General features: G+C 42.2%; 1 protein-coding gene across 2 annotated transcripts; it reads left to right on the forward strand.

Annotated features, from left to right (window-relative positions):
- Nucleotides 1-50: 50 nt before the first annotated feature.
- FNTA (farnesyltransferase, CAAX box, subunit alpha) lies at nucleotides 51-9,896 on the forward strand. Of its 2 annotated transcripts, none has more exons than XM_031054327.2 (9): nucleotides 51-203; nucleotides 1,061-1,146; nucleotides 1,734-1,848; nucleotides 2,837-2,941; nucleotides 3,651-3,777; nucleotides 4,191-4,339; nucleotides 6,213-6,275; nucleotides 6,765-6,936; nucleotides 8,407-9,896. In XM_031054327.2, the coding sequence occupies exons 1-9, from the start codon at nucleotides 73-75 to the stop codon at nucleotides 8,533-8,535; spliced, it is 1,077 nt and encodes a 358-aa protein (XP_030910187.1). In that variant the 5' UTR covers nucleotides 51-72; the 3' UTR covers nucleotides 8,536-9,896. The 2 variants fall into 2 exon arrangements, with proteins under 2 accessions (XP_030910187.1, XP_030910188.1); XM_031054328.2 differs by having other exon boundaries at nucleotides 77-203; nucleotides 1,027-1,146.
- Nucleotides 9,897-22,644: the final 12,748 nt, after the last annotated feature.

Raw genomic sequence — 22,644 nt, forward strand, 5'->3', positions numbered from 1 at the left:
GCGACTGCTCTGGCCCCTCCGCCGTGCCCGCCTCAATGGTTCCGGCCAGGCCCCGGAAGCAGCCGTGAGGTGATGGCGGCGGATGGGGTAGTGGCCACGGAACTGCAGCCAGAGGGTGAAGTCGGTGGCGAGTCGGAGGGCGACTTTGGGCAGCTGCTGGAAGAGGAGGAGGATGTGGAGGACGCCGGCTATGTGCTCTACAGGTACGGCTGTTCCCCTCACAAGGCTATAGCGTCGCCGGCGGGAGCAGAAGGCCTTGCGGGGACGAACGCGGAAAGCGTCGGGTGTAGCGACCTGCTCGGACCCGTGGCAGCTTGCGGGCGGGATGGTGGGTCCCTTCCCTCCCCCAGGTTGTGCTTCCATTGGGTTCTGATCCGGTCACATGTGTCAACACCTCCTTTACTTGTTTATGTGCTCATCTCTGTTGCAGACAATAGGATCATAGAACCAAGTAGATTGGAAAAGACCTTTAAGATTATGAAGTCCAACCATTACCCCAGGACTGCCAAGGCCTCCACTAAATCATGTCACTGAGGGCCTCATCTACACGTTGTTTGAGCACTTTCAGGGTCGGTGATTGCACCACTTCCCTGGGCAGCCTGTTCCAATGCCTGAGCACCCTCTCCGTGAAGAAATTTTTCCTAAATCGAATCTAAACCTTCCCTGGTGCAGGTTGAGGCCGTTTCATCTTATGTTATCACTTGTTAGTTGGGAGAAGAGACCAACCCCACCTCACTACAACCTCCTTTCAGGTAGTTGTAGAGAACGATAAGGTCCCCTCTGAGCCTTCTGTTTTCCAGACTAAACATACCTGGTTCCCTCAGCCACTTCTTATAAGACTTGTGCTCCAGGCCCATCACCAGCTTCATTGTCCTTCTCTAGACCCACTCCAGCAACTCAATGTCTCTCTTGTAGTGAGGGGCCAAATGACATGATGACAATAATAGTGAACTTTGGGAATGAGGATGTGTTTTTATACATAGATTTGTGCCTATATTGATTTAAGTAGCATTTTGTCCTTTTTAGAAGCATTGAAAAGAAACAAAAAATGTATTAACAGGGACAGGAAGGAATGGGCAGATATTGAACCAATCCCTCAAAATGATGGGCCAAATCCTGTTGTTCAAATCATCTACAGTGAAAAATGTAAGTTTTAAGTATGTTCTACAATCACAACTTTAGAGTGGCTAAATTTGTATCTGTCTTTAGCGTTGTTAAAGTGAGATTTCTCATTTTGGATAACAAACCTCCTAGAGCAGTACGGTGAAGAAATTAGTGTTTATTATGTAATGGTGGTTGTGTGTGATGTTTTCACCAGACATGTCTGAAGTTGGATCTTCACCTGAGATGTTAATAGCCAAAGTTTTATTTTAAAATCGTATGACTGAAGAGATCTCGTTCAGACAGTCTAGTTCACATAATAAGGCATTTCTAGCCCACAAGTAGCAAAGGAACATTTGAAGCTCTCACATCTGGGCAAATAGCATAAGGAGCAAGGAACTTTTCTGATTGTTTTGGATGCTGTTCAGGTGGTGTACTTTTAAGATATTTCTGCAGCTTTTCAGTATACTAATACCATTTAGTAGTGCTGTCAGAGTGGTATGTAGCTGTCATTTTAAAGAGGTATATTTAAAGTACAAAAAAATAGAAAGTAACATCAAAAGATTGCTAACCTTACCCCCTAATCAGGCCATTGTTTCATAGCCTTGGGTAAGATGCTCTTATTTATTTAGTTCGAGATGTCTATGATTACTTCCGGGCTGTTCTCCAGCGGGATGAACGAAGTGAAAGAGCCTTCAAACTAACAGCAGATGCCATCGAGTTAAATGCTGCAAACTACACAGTATGGTAAGTGATAATCTTGGGATTATTTCTACCATTAGTTGATTGCTGGCGTTTTATGTCTTTAAAAAATGTATTAGTCTAATCAGAGCATGACACAGAGAAGTGGTGTTGACTTCCAGTGAGCTTCTGAAGAAAGCCTTTATTCAGTATTTTCTGTGTCTCATTTCGATTCGGTGGTTTTCATGCATTAGGCTTTGAGAATATTACCAGTCAGGTTAGGATTAGCTGCAAGAAGAACTTTGTTTTAAAACAGATCAGGTGCCAAGGCCATCTAGTAATGAGACTTTGGCAAGATGCTGAAAATGCCTCCAGTTGGCTTCAAGAGTCATAAAGCCATGATAACTACTATATCTTGCTAAATAGAATCATCGAATCATAGAATAGTTAGGATTGGAAAGGACCTTAAGGTCATCTAGTTCCAACCCCGCTGCCGTGGGCAAGGACACCTTACACTAAACCATGTCACCCAAGGCTCTGTCCAGCATGGCCTTTAACACCGCCAGGGATGGAGCTTTCACAGTTTCCCTGTGTATGCTTACTAAGTAGAGCATTTTAGAAGATTTGTCAGGTAATGTGCAATTAGGTAATGAATAAATAGTGAATGTATAATATTCAGAGTAGGACCTTTTAACTCCTGAGTGCTAAGAAGTACCTCTTGTATGGCTTTACTCTGCTAACTTGCATAAAATCAGAAAGTTTACGTTATTCTAAGCACATAAGCCATAGTTTCTGTGAGGACAAGACTAGTGTGGGTAGTCAGAAGTTGAAACAGGATTTCTGTGCTCTAAGGTAACATACTGTTAGAACCAGTATAATTCCAGTTCTCTGCTGTTGGATAATTGAATGGCCTTTAGCAGAACTGGATAGTGTTTTGCACTCTTTTTAAGTCAGTATCTATTAGAAGTACTGTGAATAAAGGTTCTACCGTGTCCTCCTCTGTGAATTTTAGCAAAGCCAGGTTGCAGCCTTCAAATGCTTGACTTTCTTGCAGGCATTTCCGGAGAGTCCTCCTGCAGTCCTTGGGAAAGGATCTCCATGAGGAACTGAAGTATATTACAGCTATCATTGAAGATCAGCCAAAGAACTATCAAGTCTGGTAATACTATGTTTTCTTTTCAGTTCTGAATGTGTTTGTAGATAGATTTGGGGTTTTAAATTGCCAAGAATCAGTTGTGATCATTGATCCTAAAAGTTGTTAAGAGTTGCTTTCTGCATCTGCTTCAGTGGCAGTACTGGAAGATTTAAATGGAATTTCATCAGCATCGCTGCCACAGTACTCTTTAACTGTTTGCTCTAAGTATGTGATTATGACATGCTAAAAAGTCTGACAGATAAAAAAAATTACTCATGAAAAGGCAAACAGAAGAACAGATAGAAATGTGTGTGTTTCCTTTTACTGGGTTTTGGAGATTGCTTACCTGTTGTTGGGTTTTGAAGTGAGGGGGAGAGTAGGCAGAACAGCCATATTGTGCTAAAACAGATAAATTATATAGAAGATTTTATTCTGCTCAAGACTTTGGCCGTCAGTGTTAAAAGTGGAAATGTGTTACTTCAAGTAAACATAGCTCATCAAAAAGGAGGTGATTGGCCAATGTGTATATGTAGATAGAATCCATTACATTATAAGTATATATTGTATGTTAATTAGAGCCAAGAGAAATGTTTTGGTTATTGTATATAATTTGAAGTATTTAACTAATTTTTTTCTAAATAGTACAGTTGCCCTATGCTGTTTAAATACAGACCATATGCTCACAAAAAAAATTTAGACTATTCTAAAAATAGTTTCTTCCTCTTGTCATTAGGCATCACAGACGGGTGTTGGTGGAGTGGCTGCAGGATCCATCCCAAGAGCTTGAGTTCATAGCTGACATTCTTAACCAGGATGCCAAAAATTACCATGCTTGGCAACACAGACAGTGGGTTATTCAGGTATTGTATCTACAGAACTGTTGATTAAATAAACAACTTGCTTAAGTTCTAGAGTTTTGTTTCTTAAATACAATCTGAATTGCATTTGGCACTTTGTTTCTAAGGCTAAAGGGGGCGGAACAATTGCACTTTACTGTGTGGTATAAACAATGAACTTAACTTTTAGGAGCAAGTTCCAAAAGGCCTGTTACTGGTTACTTACTTTTATCTGTGTGAATTTAATAATGACGTAATACCATTGTGTGCAACTGAATAGTGTAGTGTGTTCCTCATACACCTGTTTTTTAATCTTTGTTAATTTCCTTTAAAAAGCTTGTGTATATAATGTTCAGAGAACCTGGGAGAAAGGAGAATATATTAAAGAAAACAGAAATATTTGGTTGTGATAGTCTCTCTTTCTTCCCTTTCCATAGGAGTTCAAGTTATGGGACAATGAACTGGAATATGTAGACCAGCTTTTGAGGGAAGATGTGAGAAACAACTCTGTTTGGAACCAGCGGCACTTTGTAATCTTCAACACTACAGGCTATGATGATCCAGCAGTTCTAGACAGAGAAGTCCAGTTAGTAACATTATTCATGCTCACATTAAGCATTCTTCATTACATGAAAACAAATCAGTACTTTGGCAGTCTCTGTGGGCTTGTCTTTCCTGGGCTCACTGTCACAGCAGATGAAACGTTAGTGCATATACAGATGTGTTCAGTACCACTGACTTGTTGAGTAGTACTGAAGCAAGCTGTGCTTACCCCAGGCAAGCTATTCTCACAAGTCTGTCTTCCTGCCCTGCTGTTTATTGTACAAACAAAACTTCTGGCCTTTCTTAGTCAATGAGTGATAGTGGAACAACCTGCAAGAAAATCTGTGTCACTGGAACCACGTAAACTTTGCCATTCATTAGTATTTTGCATCCTATCCCTAGAAAGCTTGGAAGGAGAGGCACTCTCAGTGTAGTACTGAACAGCTGTTTTAGTAGTACAGTAGCCACAATGATTTAAAGTTAATGTGGATATGTATTGTAGGAGGAGGAATTGCCTTTTGTGAGGAATATAATGCAGCTGGGAAAGAAAAGAGCCTTCAAGGGTATGTGGTCAGCATGAAGACAACTACTTGTATTAGCTGGCTTGTTTCAGGGAAGATGGGCTTTGGAAACTCCCAGAGTGGTATGCTTATAGCTGAAGAGAAACTGGGCCTCTAGCCATCTATTCTACTGTGGTGGCAAGGGAAGCTCTCTTGTATGGTTTTCACATCACAAACTGCTGATCAGGGTTGATGGTTATGAGAAGTTTGAAGTGAAGAGGCAATGAAAAGAAGGTACTACAAATATTTGAGTTGTTCTTTATGAGTAAGAATGAGTCTCTGAATAGGTCCCTTGGTACGTTGCTCATAGAGGATCTCACGCCACACCACCTTTCAGGCTTGCCTTTGCAAACTGCTTTTTTTGCATAACAAAAAAAAAAGTTTTATTTCCAGTTTATAACCTTCCTGAAGATTAATAAATCCGAACCATTTCCATGACTTAGGCTTGGATATTTCCAGCTTTTTCTCTCCAGAGGTTAGATCTGTCATCCTCCCTTGATCTAAGACCTTGATACATGGTGCTGTGTTCAGGATAATAGGATACCATTTCAAGTATCAGACTAAGATTAAGACTTCCCTGATTTTATAGAACTGTAGTTGGGCTGGTTGTTGCTTGATATAGTGACTGCAGAAGGTTAAAAAAGTATTAGAGTTGTGGTGTGGTTTTGGTTTGGTTTTTTTTTCTCTCAGTGCTGGTTATAGAATTTTTTTATCAGTATCTGAAAATCAGCTGAATGCCTGGTTATGCTGGGGAAGGGCAGAAGGTAAATGTTCTGTGAAGATGAAATGTGGCTTTGCAGCTGCATGGCAAGCGCCTCTCATTGCTTGGTTTTAAAGGAGTTGCCTAACATCTACTTTATTAGAGCTACTGCAGAAGAGAGCATGAGGTGAAAGCTCAAGCTCTGCCTTCCTCTGTGTTTGCTCAAGCTCAACATCATGAAAAACGTTCTGCAAGTAGATACAGAATATATAATGTGCAGTCCTATTAACATAGCTCACCCTCGGCTTCAATTGTGCTAGCCGTTTTCAGTCACTTGATATTTCTTATGAGGGCACAAATTATTCTGTCAGTTTACCAGGAGAGTACATCATGTTGTTTCTTAGTGTGATTGCTCATAATTTTGAGAACTGTCTCAGAATTGTATAAAATGCAGCAAATTTAAAACAGTTCTCATTATGTTCTCTTTGAGACTTGTGGCGATTGTATTACGTGGCATTTTTCATCTATGGCCCAGCTGAGATGATCTGCAAAAAGAGACTGAAATGCAGACTAGAGTGATGCATTTGGGAGCATCTGAGCACATTCAGGTAATTTCTCACTGCACTGTTAATGGTTGCATTCATCTTTTTCTCCAGATACACTCTTGAGATGATCACTGCAGTACCACATAATGAGAGTGCTTGGAACTATTTAAAAGGGTAAGGCATCATTCTCTGTGGGCAAAGAGTATCTGTAGAAGGTATCTTATGCCTGGCTCTTAACTGGAAAGAGCTTGTTGTTGTTCATTCTAGCGTTGTGTTCTCAAGCAGGTGGGCAGAAACCTCCACAACGGGTTAATATATTAACGTGGTTCCTCCACAACTTTCCACTAAGTATCTGGCCTTGTGCCTCTTACCAGAGGACTGCAAGTACTTCTCATGCTTTTAAAAACTTGACCTGTAATGTTACTGCTTTCAAGAGCATGGAATAAGAACTAATGACTATGATTTCAGTATAATTTCTCTTCAAATGAGCATAATTACAACATGAAGCTGTATTGTTGCTGAATGCTGCTTACTTTCTGCCTTACTTGTATTAGCACCCTTATTTCAAAACTGACCTCCACATAAAGGAGCCATAACGGAAATAAAATTCTTCACAGTGTGTTTCCCAGTGTTATGCTTCAAGCCTTTTAACCTCTGCTTTAGGATTCTACAGGATCGTGGTCTTTCTCAGTATCCAAATCTGTTAGAGCAACTGTTGAACTTACAGCCTAGCCACAGTTCACCTTATCTGATTGCATTTCTTGTGGACATGTATGAAGATATGCTTGAAAACCAGTGTGATAACAAGGAAGAAACACTAAACAAGGCATTAGAGGTATGTTTTGAGGATTTGGTTTTGTTTCTCAAGGGTGCCATCTATTGTTCTCTTGGTTTATATCTCAACAAAATGGGATTGATTTTTTTAAACAAAACAGGTTACTTGTTAATCACTGGAGTTCTATGAAGAGTTGAACATGAAAGCCAGATAATCACGAGGGTCTCATGAATTTATCTGTAGTTAATAATTTGCCAGATACAGAATCACTGTAAGCTTTCTTCACCTATTAGTAAACAAAAGGTTTCTAATACTGCCTGTAGAAGAAAGGTATTTCAACAGTCAAGGTATTGTTATGCTGCAAAGCTAGCATGGGATTACCTTTCTTCTCTGTGGGTTAGTGAATCTTGTTCTCAGAGTGTCTGTATCTAAACAGAATCTCAAGAGCCTTTGCACTTGGCTCTTTCTAAGAAAGCTGGCAGAATAAGCCTAAAAGCCAGCAGGCAGTGGCAACATCAGTTAGGGTTGTCAGCACCATTTCCTACAGAGAATATATGACTTTTAGCACTGCTATGTATCTCCTTGAGCTTCATATTTGGGGAGCTTCTTGAAACTGTTTACAGTGTTGTTTTTATAAAACTAATATTCATTCACTCTACAACAGACTGAAATCTAACTAGAACCGCAGTTCTTGCCTGGAGTCTCTGTGTTCCAGCATGGTTCGTTCTCAGCATTTTTCCTTTTGTTGTATTCCAGGACAAGAGTGTAAATAAGTGTAGTAGTATGTCCCAGATTCATAGAGTTTGCTCTGGTTCACTGATTAAGGCAATGTCTCCTGCATAACAAAAGTGAATTGACTAGAACATTTGTAGATAGTGTTCATATGATACAAATTTTACACAAAATGTTATGTGAGTAGGGTTGATCTCTGCTGTGCCTCACTGCATACCCAGATCAAAATAAAACAAAAATCTGAGCAAGTAGAAGTATAGCACCAATTCTAACATCTTGGGAGAGAAGGTTATTGACTTGCATGGAGAATCCTTTTATGACAGTCTGCTAATTGAAAAGCCATAACCAAATGTCTCCTGTCAGTCCATCAGAAGTACTGAAGATTCAAGAGCAGGGTGTTCCACCTCTGCTTTGAATGAAGTGTACAGCCTACTAGATCACTAAAAGAAAATCAAGCTTCTTAGGAAGTCAGAAATATACTGTAGTATACTTTTGGCTGAACAGTCTGGGGAAGATAACGAGTAGTAGGCACGGAAAGCAGTAATGGGGAAGCAGCTGTAACTGAAATAGGACTGGAGATATTTTTGTGCAGTTTTGTGTCAGATTGCTTGATTACCAGTTGGAGTCAGCATCAGTTTGAGGTCATCAGGCAGTTGCAAATGGGGTTAATAAAACAATTGTTGCTGGAAAAGGTGTTTCTATTACGGGGTGAACCATATATTGTATACATTTTATAAAGATAATTAAAGATTCTGCAAACTTTTGGTATAACTCCAATCTTTCAATTTTCTTTTATAGTTGTGTGAAATTCTGGCTAAAGAAAAAGACACCATCCGAAAGGAATACTGGAGATACATTGGAAGGTCCCTTAAAAACAAGCACAGCTCAGCCACTGAACAGGGCACACTGACAGACAAGCAGCAGTAACTGAACATGGAAGAAAACAGTGTTAAGTTCTCAAGCTGTTCTAAAGCAGTGCTAAGCAGAGTTATCAGCTAGTTTAAAATACAGAGTAATATTTATAGTCTGGTGAAGACATACTGCAATAAAAGAGGAGTGCAGAGTGCTGTATAGTCTTCAGGTCGCTGCTGCTACTGGTGATATCTTTAGATGCAGTCAGGAAATATATTAAAGCTTAATTATTGAAATGTACTACATAAAGGTTGTATTTCCTAGTTATAGATACATAATAACATTAATAGCCATCTATGGAAGTGTTCGAGGGTGGGTTGGATGGGGCTTTGGGCATCTTGGTCTAATGAGAGGTATCCCCCCCTCCATGGCAGGAGGGCTGTAATTAGATGATCGTTTAAGGTCCCTTCCAACCCAAGCCATTCTATGGTTCTATGATAAAGCTATACCTGATACTTACAAGGCAATAAACCAATTTCTTATGCCGTGGCTTAACCACTCCTGGTTCCTAACAGTCACACCAGATGGTGCAGTAATAACTGCAGGTAACTTAGTTGTAGTAGATATGAAGTGACCTGTTTCTGGTTAGTGCAGTTGTTGCCTCACATAGGAGCAGCTATGCAACACTGACAGCCCATGCTATTGTATGCAGTTAACACCAAGTGTCATTTTGTAATAAAAAAAAGATAACAAAGTGTTTTTCTGAATTTTTTTGGTGTATGTCTTGTGGTGTTTAGATGTGCATAGTTTGTTCTTCTCATATGCTAATAGGGGTTAAAATATCTCCTATTAGGGGGATTCTATTGCACTGTGGTGTCTTTTGCACTGGAGTATTATCATCCTAGAAACTTTCAATACACCTTATGTATTCAGTGGAGCCTTGAATTTTTATCTGCACAGTCAGGAAAAATTCTGTAAGGACCCCAGGAGATCTGCTTATTTATTGGGATTCTGTTCACCCAGCTGAAAATCTGATTTATCTATTTTCACCCGTTGTAACCAAACCAAGCTGAAGTCATAGTTCGTAACAGATAACAACTTGTTATGTTGCATATCTTCACTGAAGTGGAAAGGAAGGAATGGTTTTATTGGGAACCTATAAATGTCATAACCTTGTTGCTCCTATAGGCTTTCCGTATATCTTTCATGCATATATTGAGCAAAGAATTACTTTTCCTCCCCTTTGTGAAAGACAGAAGGCACCTGCAGTACAGAATTCAAAGGATGCATATACCTGTACAAGAAAACTGTATCTGCTCTATTCTCAGTAAATGAGTATTGTAAACTGTGTTCTTAGAGTGCTTGTCTGTTATGAAGTATTTTTTTGGAGATGGTCATAAAAGGAACAAATAAATACTAGTATTTATTCCATAATATGAACAGTCTTTCTCATACTAAACATTAAAAGCTGCTGCTGTAATTAAACCATATGAAATTATTTTATACTTGAAATGTGTTAAGTCAGTACATTCTTTAAAGCAACTCATAGAGACTAAAATACATGAAAGCTATCTAATCTTTTGTTTTAATGTTTTTGATGCTTTTCCTACAGTAGAAAAACATGTTTATAGCGACACATGAGCGTTTAAACACGTGAACATGAACTTCAAGTGGTGACTTGGCAGTCCTGGGGTAAAGGTTGGAGTTGATGATCTTAAAGGTCTTTCCCAACTTACTTGATTCTATGATTCTGTGTTCCAGGTCTTTAGGACAAAGTAGTGTATTTGTCACTACCAGTCAAGAGAGCTCAGAAGTCTACAACAGACAAGTGCAATCCTTAAAATAAATGAAGAGGAAAGGGAATTTTGCCTCTGCATATGGTGTTACTATGTTCCTTTTTTCCTGAACGATATTCAGAAGGCACTGGGAATAAGGCAGAGTATTTTTTATAGGCACTGGCATGGATTGCAGAGAAACATAACTCATCCTGCACTAAGATGATGAACAATGTCCACTGGGGCAGTGCACTGGGGATGTGAGTTGTGGTCATTTGTGGTCTGAGGAAACCCCTTGGCTTTAGCCGTGTTCTGTGTCAAGAACAGTGGGATCCTCTGACAAGACTCTTGGACTCTTATAGTGTGGTCAACTTAGGGCCTGCTTGAATGATGTCTAGAGGTAAAGAGTCATCTACTGACAAGTTTCATGTGGGACAATGGGGTAAATTACCGACCACTGCCTCCTAGTCCCTCAGTGTTAAACTACAACACTAGGAAAAGCTTAGGGTAAAATGCAGCTGCTACTTCCAGGATGGGATGCAGTTGGCATGCATGAAATTTACCCAGTGATAGTTCCCCAGGTAACCCTGTAACCTTGGCATATGCTGAGAGAAAGTGATGAGAGGGTGGAGCAGAGTGAAGGCCCTGCAGCCAGACTTTTGTACTCCCTGCAGGAGCAGGAACTAAAAGGCACCATGTACTGATAAACTGCGTAGCAGCTGCCAAACAAGGAAACTAGATTTGTATTTTAAAAAGCAAAGCGAGAGGATTTTACACCCATCAGTAACAAAGTCTGCATGACCAGAGTCACTCAAGCTCCACAGACAAGAGTTAAAATGTTGAAACCTGTGTTATGGGAAAGCCTGGACTGCAAGGTCAGGATGAACAACACTGACGAACAAAGAACTGAGAGCAGGTGAGGGGGCTCTGCTCCTGAGTAGACAGATTAAGAAACAGAACTAATGAATGTAATCAGATAAGACTATCTGTGAAGCCTGGTACATCTTGGAAGCACATGGACATCATCAACATACGGCTTCACATGTCAGCAAAACATGACTAGGGTGTCCTTCTGATGAAAACGTAACCTCATGGAAATTACCTGACCAATCATTAAATGTAGGAAGGTTATGGGAAGTTCCTAATGGTATAAATCAATCAAATGACATAAATATATGAAATAAGGAAAGGGAAAACAAGGGAGGCTCCATCGTAACTTCTGAGATAGCTAACAGGCTGAACCTGCCTTCTCCATAGGGATACCTATTGGGTAAGACCTTCATCTTACGTGTGCTAAATGACTAACTTGTGCTAGCTGTTTTCAGTGATTATAGTCTGGTTGTGTATTGCTTCAAGCTTGGTTTTGCAGACAGGCCCTGTCACCAGCAATCACAAACCTTAATTTGTCATGATTTTATATTACTAAAGAGTGTTATTCCATAAATTGTTATGGTTGGTCCTTCATGGGCAAAGCGGTCACCAGCAGTGGGTAACAAAGTGGGAAATCCACTGAGGGGTCCCCCTCATGCTGTTGGTGCATTTCCCTGAACAAGTCAGTCAAATTACTCTCTGATCCACCAGGCCTGTTCCGTAAAGGGTCCCTGTAATGGGATGCTGAGAGACTGGTTGGGCACAAGAGTCTTAGCTTTCCTGAGGCACTGATAGATTGAAAACACTAGGGTTCGAGAATATCTCCCTCCCTTTCACATGGCAGTTAATAGAGTTTTATACCTGTGATACAAGCATAGTGATACTTGCAAAGAAAATGCTGTTTCTGAGCTAAGTTTACCACTGAAGATATGTATTAGAAAAACACCTCATCTCATGCAAAACAAATATGTGACCAAAGTGAATCCTAAGAAGAAAACATGCTGGAGACTAGAGTCCATTAAAAAAAGAAAAAAATCACTATGTTTCAAGAGATGCTTGTTTTTTCTTTCAAATATTTCTGTTTACTGTCACTGAGATTGCAAGGAAGCTCAAAAATTCTCAGTTCTGTGCTGCTCAGGCATACTCAGAAGCACCGAGCTTCAGAGCTGGGGAAGCAACAGGCTGCCCAGCCAGGCAGCAACTGCAGCCACTGAACCTTTGATTTTTAAAGTGTATCCGAGACACGCTCTGTCATATGGAAGTGGGAGCTTGACAAAAATGTATGAGCTATAGAGTGAAGGATATTACAGCAGGAACTGTTGGATGACTTTAACCTGTAGGCATTGCTACTGACTACCTACAATTAGGGGAAACACACAACTCATTTGTCCTAAGGGTTCATCCCTACAAGAAAACCTACTGTTGTTATACCGATTGTGTGTAGTGATCTAACTCTTTGTGTACTATTTTATTACTGAAGAGCTGTGTCTAAATGGAAAACTATATTCATACAACTGTCCCTTGGCAGTGTCATTGAAACATCCAGTGGAGTACAAAGAATTATTAAAGAGTGTAAAGTAATTTCCTATGCCTGTTTTTATCAGAGGCTGATATTCTTGCCTTGTTCTAGCTGTTCTGTCTGTCTAAGCTGTTAGTAAATTCCTTCTTATTGTCTCTGCAACTCGGCTGACAAAACATGTCCTTCCTAACCTGTTCAGTAAAAAAACACCTCGGCACAAAATGCTTCTACCAGTTGCTCTCTGGCTGTCCTGAGAGAGATTAGGAGCATGCTGTTTAGCTGAACCTTCTGTGGGAACACTACCCTTCAGCAGGGAAGCAGGGAGGTTTCTAATCCCTCCTGCCATGCAGAACACTTCAATCCAAGTGCTAACAGGGAATTTATGCGGTGCACTGGTGACAAGGGGCTTATGGAGATTTGGGCCCCTACAACAGCATAAAATGCCTTAAAGATCCTGTGGCTTTTAGAGCAAAGGGATAAAGGAACATCATGAAGTGATTGTGTAGAGTCACCCCTTATGAGCTTACACAAAGGCTTTGCAATTGCTGGTGTGCTTGCCCATGTGTCAGTTCCAAATATGCAGGGAAAACACTGTGGCTGTGGTTTTCTTGTCCTGTACATGTGAATGGAGCTGCACGTCACAGGTGTTGTCCCATATAAGGCATAGTGGATTCAATATCCCTCCTGCTGCTAGGGTGGGACCTGAATTTCATAGAACCAGAGAATGGTTTGGGTTGGAAGGGACCTTAAAGCTCATCCAGTTCCAACCCCCTGCCATGGGCCGGGACACCTTCCACTAGACCAGGTTGCTCCAAGCCCTGTCCAACCCGGACACTGCCAGCGATGGAGCAGCAACAGCTTCTCTGGGCAACCTGTGCCAGTGCCTCAGCACCCTCTCAGAGTGAAGAATTTCTTCTTAATGTCTAATCTAAATCTCTCATCTTTCAGTTTAAAGCCATTCCCCTTTGTCCTGTCACTACATGCTCTTAGGAAAAGTCCCTCTCTGTATTTCTTGTAGGGCCTCTAAGAAAAAAAAAAAAAAAAAAAAAAAAAAAGACCCAAAAACACAGAAAGGAAAAAAATAAAAAAAGAAAAAAGCATCCTAGCATGTAAGAGGCACACAAGAGCATGTCCATGTGAACATTCAGGGTAAGACTGACAAAGCTGAGAATGTATGCACTTACTTAGGTGTGTGTAAGAACTTGGCATGGAGAGCTAATAGAGGTTTCTTCAAATTTAGCCAGGAACCCTACCTCGGAATGCCTAAATGTTTGCATCAGCTGTCCTATGTAAGCTCCTTCGGGCTAGGAGTCTGTGCTCCATTACATGTGTCACCCACCACTGTCGCTCACCAGGTCATGGGATGTAAGCCTACGTTAGACCGCAGCCTCGGGCAATTAGAGCCTTTGGGGTATCAATTTCCTGCGGCTGTGCGGCAGGGAACAGGACGTTCATCGCTAGATGGCAGTGTGTAATGCACGCTCAGCTCACAGAGGCCGGCTGTGTGCGGGCATGCAGAGCTGTAACTAAGACAGAACTTGCTCCGTGCAACACAACTGATTTCACACCTGCTAATTAAACACGGAAGAGCAGCTGCGTGGTAAGCCAATACAGAGGGCTGGAGCTCAAGTATTCTGGGAGGAGCTACACAGTCATCTTCATTAAAAATTGTTGGTGTTAATTGGGGAGAAATTTGTCATCAACTGAAACGATGCCTTCTCGGACACGGGACGCTCTGTACCAGATCCGCACTCTGCTGAGTCGCGGTGTTCTAAAATAACCTCGTGGCTAAGCCCCTCTGCTCAAAGCATGGGTCTTGTGGTCAGTTTACACCTGTTGGAGATGTGCCTCCAGTCAGTGCTACACATGCACTTCCACAAGCTGGGAAGTTTTGATCCTCTAAAGCCAGCTTTGTTATGGTGAATTTCTCTGGTCCCTCTGTGACTAAGGGCTGGCCATTGCTTCTCCTGCTTCTTGGAATTCAGGGGAGAACTTGGGCCGAATTGAGGAAATCAAGCATGCTGCTGCAGGTCAAAACAGGCTGCATCACTCACCAGGAAGCAGGACTGAGGATTTCAATGAAGGAGGTCAAAGACAGATGACTCTTTCTCATTGGTTTGTCAAGACTGAGTCTTGCAGATTGTAACCGTGGAGGAGGGGATTTGAAGTGAGTGAAGAGATGTGATTTCAGCTTGAGTACCCAGCAATTTAGCCCTTGAGCTACTCAAGTGCAGCTGCTTCCTATGTGTGTATACACTGAGCTGCTAGGCTATGCTACCTATGCTAACCCTAACCCTAACCCTATACCCCTGTTCCCACAGGTGTGATGCCAGCTCTGGTACCTCTGCCCTTATCTGAAATGACAGGTATATCACCTGATGACAGATGTAATGCTACCTTATCAGTACAGCTCACAAGCAGTGATTTTGCCACTGCAGAAGAAACCTTGATGTGTTTGGGCATCTCATTCTTTTGTGTGTGGGTTGCTTTGTATAGGTGTACACAAAGCCCTTTCTGTTGTCCAAGTTGTCTCTCCAACAGACCAAGAACTGTTGAATAAATGCTTGTGCTGCCACCAAGAAACTTTGGAAAAGGAAAGTGAAAGAAAAAGGGAGCTGTGTTTGTATTGTGGAGGTATATCCCCTGTCCTTCCCCTTCTGCCAAAGCCTGTCACCAGGATGAGAAAGCGGCAGATAGATAACTTCTCTTTTCAGAGCCAAGGTGCTTACACTCATTACAGCTCTAGCTTCCAGCCACACCATGGATGTGAGTTTTATTCCTGGTTTTCCTAGAGAACAGTGAGAACACACTCTTCCTGTACATTACAACATATGGTGCTCACTGGCTCTGCTGGCTGCTTACACTGACAGTTTTTCTGCTGTAAAATGAGCCAAAATTCCCAATTTGCATGTACCCACAGCCCAGGTGAATGGTAGTAGGGAGGGCTCCTAAGCATGTCACCTTTTACATCACTGTGCCAATACACTGCTACAAGTTGAGTGGTCGTGCCAATCATCTTGCTAAGTTGTTTTAGAGGTCTAGTCTGCAGACTGACAGCCATAATTAAAAGGGCTCAGCTGAAGGCCACAGTAAAAGAGGATACTGTATTTTAAATGGGCAAGTGAAAAACAAAAACATCTGTTTTTAAAAACACATTTTCAAATGTCAATGTTGATCATTCTTTAGCTGAAAAATTAAAAGCTTGTAAGTTGAGAATGTAAAACTGCTTTCCTTCTGACTTTCAGAAAGAAAATGTAAGAGAGATTTGTTTCATGCAAGACCTATTTTTCTGTTAGAAGAGGGTGTCTGAACAAAACCCCAAAAACTGGATGACTGCTTGTCATTAGCAGTATTGCAGTCATAGCTAGCTTCCTCTAGGCACTGAAGTTTTCTCTTGTGTCATTGCAGAAGGAAGGGGGGGATGAGGCATGACTAGGCTCAGGGCAATCCAAATTCACTACTCATGCACCACTAACAGCTAAAAATATTACAGCAAATGACTTCAGGAGAGACACCTGCTGCTGAACCAGACAGAGCCACCTAGTACACCCTGCAGGTCTGTGTGTTTGCAGTCAGAGCAGTGCCTTCCCTCCAGGTTAGCCTGTATTGACTCTCCAATTCCTTTTTTTTTTTCAATTGGTAATACATTAGTGGCTCTGTGCTTGTCTGAGCTACTCAGGCTAAAATCTGTAAGGACAGAAGAGAAAGGGACAGATGACATATAACCTACTTTATTGCAGGATTGCTGCTCAGCAGCCGTGGCCAGGACATGACTCTCATTCCCTGGGCTTTACATCCCATGCTGCTAGGTTTCTACTGCCACTTTGTACTATGGGCTTTTTACAGCAGAAACCATATGTCCTTGTAAGTTTGAAACTCTGTGGTGTACACAGAGATGCACACCACAGACACTTCAATGAATACTAGCAGTCTCTGTAACACAATAAGAGTTACACTTGCTTTATTTTCCTCAGCCCCACACCTATATGGCAGATACAAGCACCACAGAACAATGCTCTCCCATGCTTTGTCATGCTGCACTTATTCTGGGGAGTTGATGAGGTTCTGCAGCAGCTTCTGGAAGGCCCTTTTGCTCACAAGGGTCCTCAAGGAAAAGGACCTAGCCATGAAGGCCTCCTGTGACCCCTGCAGATCTTGGGCTGGTTACGGAGACTGGGATATGTGACTCCATTGTCCCACCTCATCATAGCATCCCAGGATGCCAACAGGTGAGGGGTCTGGACATGAAGTAGAAGTCAGCTTAAATTTTATTGAAATAGAGGTATATAGATCCAAAGATTAACCACTACGCTGTGAAAGAGGAGCTTGTCTACTGTATCAGATGGCAGCATCCAGTGTAAGAATAGGCACAGAAGCACTCAAAAAGGTCAAATAGGGCCACTCAGTGATTTGAATTCATAGTGAACCTGCCTAATGTTTGAAACAGGGTGGGGAACAGCAGAGAATTAAAGGGCAGAAAGGCATAACAAAGGGTAATAAAAACCTAGCTCATAGCCTGAACCAGTATTGTAGCATGGCCCTGAGAAACATGTATAAAATGTAACTTATCTGAGAAGCAGAGGAAAGAAGGTTTACACTGATGAGCAGATATTGCTTTGTTCGTTTCTTCCTGATTGCAGAAAAAGGGTTTTTTAAGTAAACAAGATACATCCCTGGTATCTCCTTGCTGGAACAGTGCTTGGGATGCCATGTTTCTCATTCATTCTCATGGAATGGAGTAAAACCAGCCACGTTTGTTGTTAACAAGTAGAGGAGTATCAGTTAGTTCAGCGGTAACTTCCAGTTACAATAATTTCAAGAAAGGATAAATTATTTTTTCTCTGTTCTCTTCTGAGAGAGAAGAGAGCTGGAGTTTGGAGAATCTTTAAAAGCTGTTTCTGTTTTGTAGTACACTGTGACTTTAGGTCCTGCAAGAACAGTATGCTTACTGGAACCATGCCATTACAAGGCTTTGTGGTCAGTAAAAGGATGGAATGGTTGGATGATTTTTTCAGTGTTTGGTTTGGCTCAAATTCTTCATCAAGGTTTGGCCAGAAAAGCAGGAGAGAAAGAGTTAGCTATGGCATTTTTAGCTTTATATCAACATCTGGTATCCTAGCCAACATTAAGAACTGACTGCTGAGAAGAAAGGTCTCAGTAGGGTATATCTGGGATAACCTCTGAGTACTGACCCCAAAGTAGAGCGGTCTGGAAAGGTAAGGAGATTAGCAAGACAGCTCCTGGTTTTGCTGTAGTCCAGATAAATTTGCTGATAGAAGGAAAAGAGCAGCAATGTACTGGAATTCTGTGCAGTGCCTGCATGCATAGGTGTGACTGTGTACAAGTACCAGTCAGCTTAACCACTTCATGCTCAAAATGTCTGGCTTACAGAAAGATTTTGGGAGTATGTCAAAGCTGTTATATATGGCCTGGGTAGGAGGCAGTAGTTTCAGGGCATGTGCAGGTGAATATGGGGATGCCACTGCTCCCCATGGCAGAAAGATGTGATATTTACATCTGAAAGATGGAAAGATTGCAGATGTGACATTTACACCTGGACTGTGTGTTTAAGAAATGAAACAGCTTCCTCCACTGCTGGTTGCCAGTGACAAATAGGCACTGCAGTGTAGCATTTGCATTGCATATTCTAACAGTGAATGGCATTCAAAAGGAAGAGTTCTAATAAAAGTTTAAACTGATGATGAGCATTTTATAGCATATTTACCTGTGCTTACACCAGTTTAGCTCCAAGGCCAAATACAGTTCCCACAGGAGGGATGTCTGCTAAAAATTCAAGCCCCATTTCTCTTCCAGTGGAATGTTTGTACTCCATTACAAAAGCTCTAAATGATACCCACTAAGTAAACCCATCTGATGGTCCTGATGAATCCAAGTTCACTTTTGCTGTTCCTCAGTGCCTTAGACACTCCAAGCTGTATTGCGAGACACCACCAGTAGGCCTGTGAATGTGGAAGGATTCAGTTCGTAAGAAATATTTACAGAATCATAGAATAGTTTGGGTTGGAAAGGGGCACCACAAATAAACCATGCAACCAAGACTCCCTCCAACCTGGCCTTGAACATTTATGTAGAAAAACTATCTCCTATCTCCTGTCTTCATCCAGCCACAGCAATTCCAAAGCCTTTGTGCTTTCTGGTCCATTATCTGATCCGTTGTGACAGAGCTTGTGCCCTTGGCACAGAAGTCAAAACAAAATGGAGCGAGGGAATTATGTAAAGGTCTGTCAAGTCTTCCCTTGTAAGCTGGAAAGCAGCGAGACTGTTTTCTTCTGATTTTAAAATGTTGCTTTGCAGGTCATGGTGAAAATGGCCTGTAAGCAGCAGTATGTCAAGTTGAACAGCTACTGAGCCAGAGGAGGCAGAAAAGCAGCAGTTAGAAAATAAAGTGTAGTGGGAGGCCCTGATGTGTACCAGTGTAGAAATTAAACATTTGAGTATGTATACAGAGTTCCATATGTTCTTACAACAAGCAGACCTATCCACACAGCTGCTTTATGTGAGTTTTATGCCATTATGGTGACAGTATACCTTCACCCAAGTGTGAAGCTGCACCATACAACAAACAAGGAGCTAGTGTTGCATGTAGTGGGGTGCCCAGCATTGGTAAAGACAAGTCCAAGCAAAGTGAAGCACAGAGCTCTTCCTCAAAGCCTCAAACCCTGGCAGGGACAGCACTGAAACAAGCAAAACCACTGTTTCAGTGGGGTTTGAGCAGCTAACAAAGGAAAGATTTCAAGGAGACTAATGGACTAAGGGACTCCCAACAGTTTCACCACTCAGGAGCTCTGCCCTAGGATGTCTTTAGTTAGTTTAGTATTCAAACTTGTCCTGCTTCACTCCAGACACTAACCCCTTTTACAATGTCAGGGAGAGGAATCCCATGAGATCACACAAACTTCTCTTCCCTATATCAGAAAATTTTATTAGTTCCAAGCACAAGTTTTATCATATTGTGATTTCATGTTGGGAAAAAAAAAAAAATCATAATTTTCTCTGTTTCTCACTGTGGCTTATACATTGGTCCAATTCCCTATGAGATCTGGGTCTCTAATCCCTAGCCTGGGGCCTTGAATGACCTTGGGTAGCTAAATTTTCATTTTGCAACTTGGCTTCACCATCAGGAAAATACTGATGCTGTATATTTTTTTCCTCATGGCTTTACAGGAAGTCTCAGCTATGAATTATCCTGCTGCACAGGAGAGAAAGAAGGAGAAATCTGATTATGGCAGGCTCTTCCCTTAGGAACAGAAGGGTCTATCTAAAGCAGAACTTTAGACCAAAATCTTTCTTTCTAATTCTGCCTGTGGGATAACAGCATATGGACTTGAGAAACAATGTTTTTCAAAACCAGGACAGTATATATTATTATCCAGTTAATGCTAAGAATATAAAAATATTTTTTTGTTGGTGGCTATGACTTTGCAAAGGACCTTCAAATTTTGTTATGTGCCTCCTTCCACACACAGCCAGAATTGCCACATGTTCACCTCTGGGAGCCTGTGCATGTCACATTTGCAGTATTGCTATATTTGAAGAGGAGATAATCAGCAAAATTCCCACTGTGTGCAGTTCTGGTGTTCTCAACATAAAAAGGACATGGAGCTGTCAGAGCAAGTCCAGAGGAGGGCCATGAAGATGACTGGGGGGCTGGAGCACCTCCCATATGAAAACAGGCTGAGAAAGTTGGGCTCTTCAGCCTGGAGAAGAGAAGGCTGCGTGGAGACCTCATAGCAGCCTTCCAGTACCTGAAGGGGGCCTACAGGGATGCTGGAGAGGGACTCTTCATTAGGGACTGTAGTGATAGGACAAGGGGTAACAGGTTCAGACTTAAATAGGGGAAGTTCAGACTAGGTGTAAGGAAGAAGTTCTTTACTGTAAGGGTGGTGAGGCACTGGAATGGGTTGCCCAAAGAAGAGGTAAATGCTGCATCCCTGATGGTGTTCAAGGCCAGGCTGGACAGAGCCTTGGGTGACATCGTTTAGAGTGAGGAGTCCCTGCCCATGGCAGGGGGCTTGGAACTTGGTGATCTTAAGGTCCTTTCCAACCCTAACTATTCTATGATTCTATAATGAAAGTGTGTTTTACATACTATTGCACATGCAGATGTATTCTAATGTGATTCCAGGACAAAGGCAGTTACCTATACTTTCTTGCTGGGTATAGATACTGGCCTTGGGGCAAGAGCACAGTATATAATAACAGGATCATAGTTTTAATTTTAGACTCAAGCCTACAAAGATGGAGAAGAGGCCACAGAATTCTTCTTGGCTGCCACAAGCACCAGAGTTGTTTCAGAAAATCTGTGTGCTGAGAGGCTCACCAGCTTGTGCTGGACCACGTACACTCAAGGATATCTGTGTGGATAACACTTAACAAAAGCAGGACAGTTTATTAAACCATTTTGCAACGGAAGTTGCAAACTGAAGTGTCTAGAGATGATTAGCCCAAGGTCTTCATGACCAAAGACTCCACACTGTGGGCCCCAGTGAAGTGCTTGGGTTGCAGTCTGCTTTGCCAGAAACAGGATAAAACTGAGCAGAGGCCAACAGAGCATCATAGTGCTCAGAGCGAGGCAGTTACTTATACAGAGAACCACAGCCTCTCTCAGAGATAAGATATTGCTAGCCAGCGAGTTATCAGCTTGCAAACTAGCTTGTTCTTGCAGGGACTAAAAGGTAGCATCAGCCAAGAGCACCTGATGGCCTGTACCCTGCATCTGCATGAGACAATTTCCATTTGCATTGAAAAATGTCAGTGCCAAAATAAAGTAGTAGAACACACACGACCCACTGTCCCACTCTCTGCACTGCTGCTGTGAAATGCTGGCAAGATAGGCACTGCTTCACCTCCAGGATTGTTCTGCAGATGGCATTTTCATAGTTTCATAGTGAGTTTTCTCACAGTTGCAGTTTCTTGTCAACTGTGGTGTGCTTCTTGCAAACTTTTTGTATGGTCACTGACACTCCCTTTTCAGAAGCAGTGAAGCCATTGTCAAAATGGCTCCCAAGAGTCAAAATGACCCTCAGTGTCTCCTACAGTTTATCCAACACTCAGGTGTCACTTGCTTCCAGTGAAAATACCTACAATCCACTGGATTTTTAGTCAGGCTTGATCCAGGTTATCCTTTCAGAAGGCACTGTGTTTATGAAACAGCATGTGACAAAGGTGAAGATGGAAGTGAACCGGGTGGTGAGATTATAGGGGACAGAAGCGTTCACATGCATGTAATGGGGAGAAGTGGAGGCTATGTAATATGATTGGCATGGGGGGGAAGTGGTGCAAGGAATGAGGCTGGCACTTCTTTCAGCAGTGTTCAATCCTGCCAGTCACTGATGCTCAATGCTTAGGCCACTCTGGCACATGGGCTCTCGCAGCCTTTGAAATAGACCAATGAGGAGGGACTTCACCAACATGAATGCAGAACTGCAGGGCAGTGGCAGATGTACAGGGTTGTGGTGCAACATGGTGGTGAAGATGGAGGTGTCAGAGTGGCACAGATAAAAAATGAAGGAATGTCATGCTCAGGGCAGGAGAGGAAAACTTGAGAGGAAAACTTAAGAGGAAAATGAGGACAGGTGGGAGTAGCATGGACAGAGAAGGTATGGAAGACAGTGCAATTCAGAATTAAATCGGTGGGACGGCCAGGAACTCATAGCTGGAAAGCCAGCACTGAATCAACATGCTTGATGTATGTACCACGTACATCTGAACGTATGTAAGGGAAGGCACACAGCCATGCTGCAGGTTTTTCACTCCTCTCAAAACTAGCCTGCCTTCATGACAGGGCAGGAAGCAACCGTGATGGGACGGACGAAAAGTTCTCATCGCGTGGAAAGACCCGGCCACTTGTCTGGAGCACGGTGACACTCGACACGTGGGGCCTTCTTCTTACTGAGCTGGAGCCTGACCGGGAGACACTTCCGGCAGGAGTACTCTGCAGGCCTGGCAAAGGGGGAAAAGCAGTAAGGAAACGACCCGTACCCTCCCACGCGCCCGTAG

Source organism: Melopsittacus undulatus, chromosome Z (genome assembly GCF_012275295.1).
Source record: "Melopsittacus undulatus isolate bMelUnd1 chromosome Z, bMelUnd1.mat.Z, whole genome shotgun sequence".
Lineage (NCBI taxonomy): Eukaryota > Metazoa > Chordata > Aves > Psittaciformes > Psittaculidae > Melopsittacus > Melopsittacus undulatus.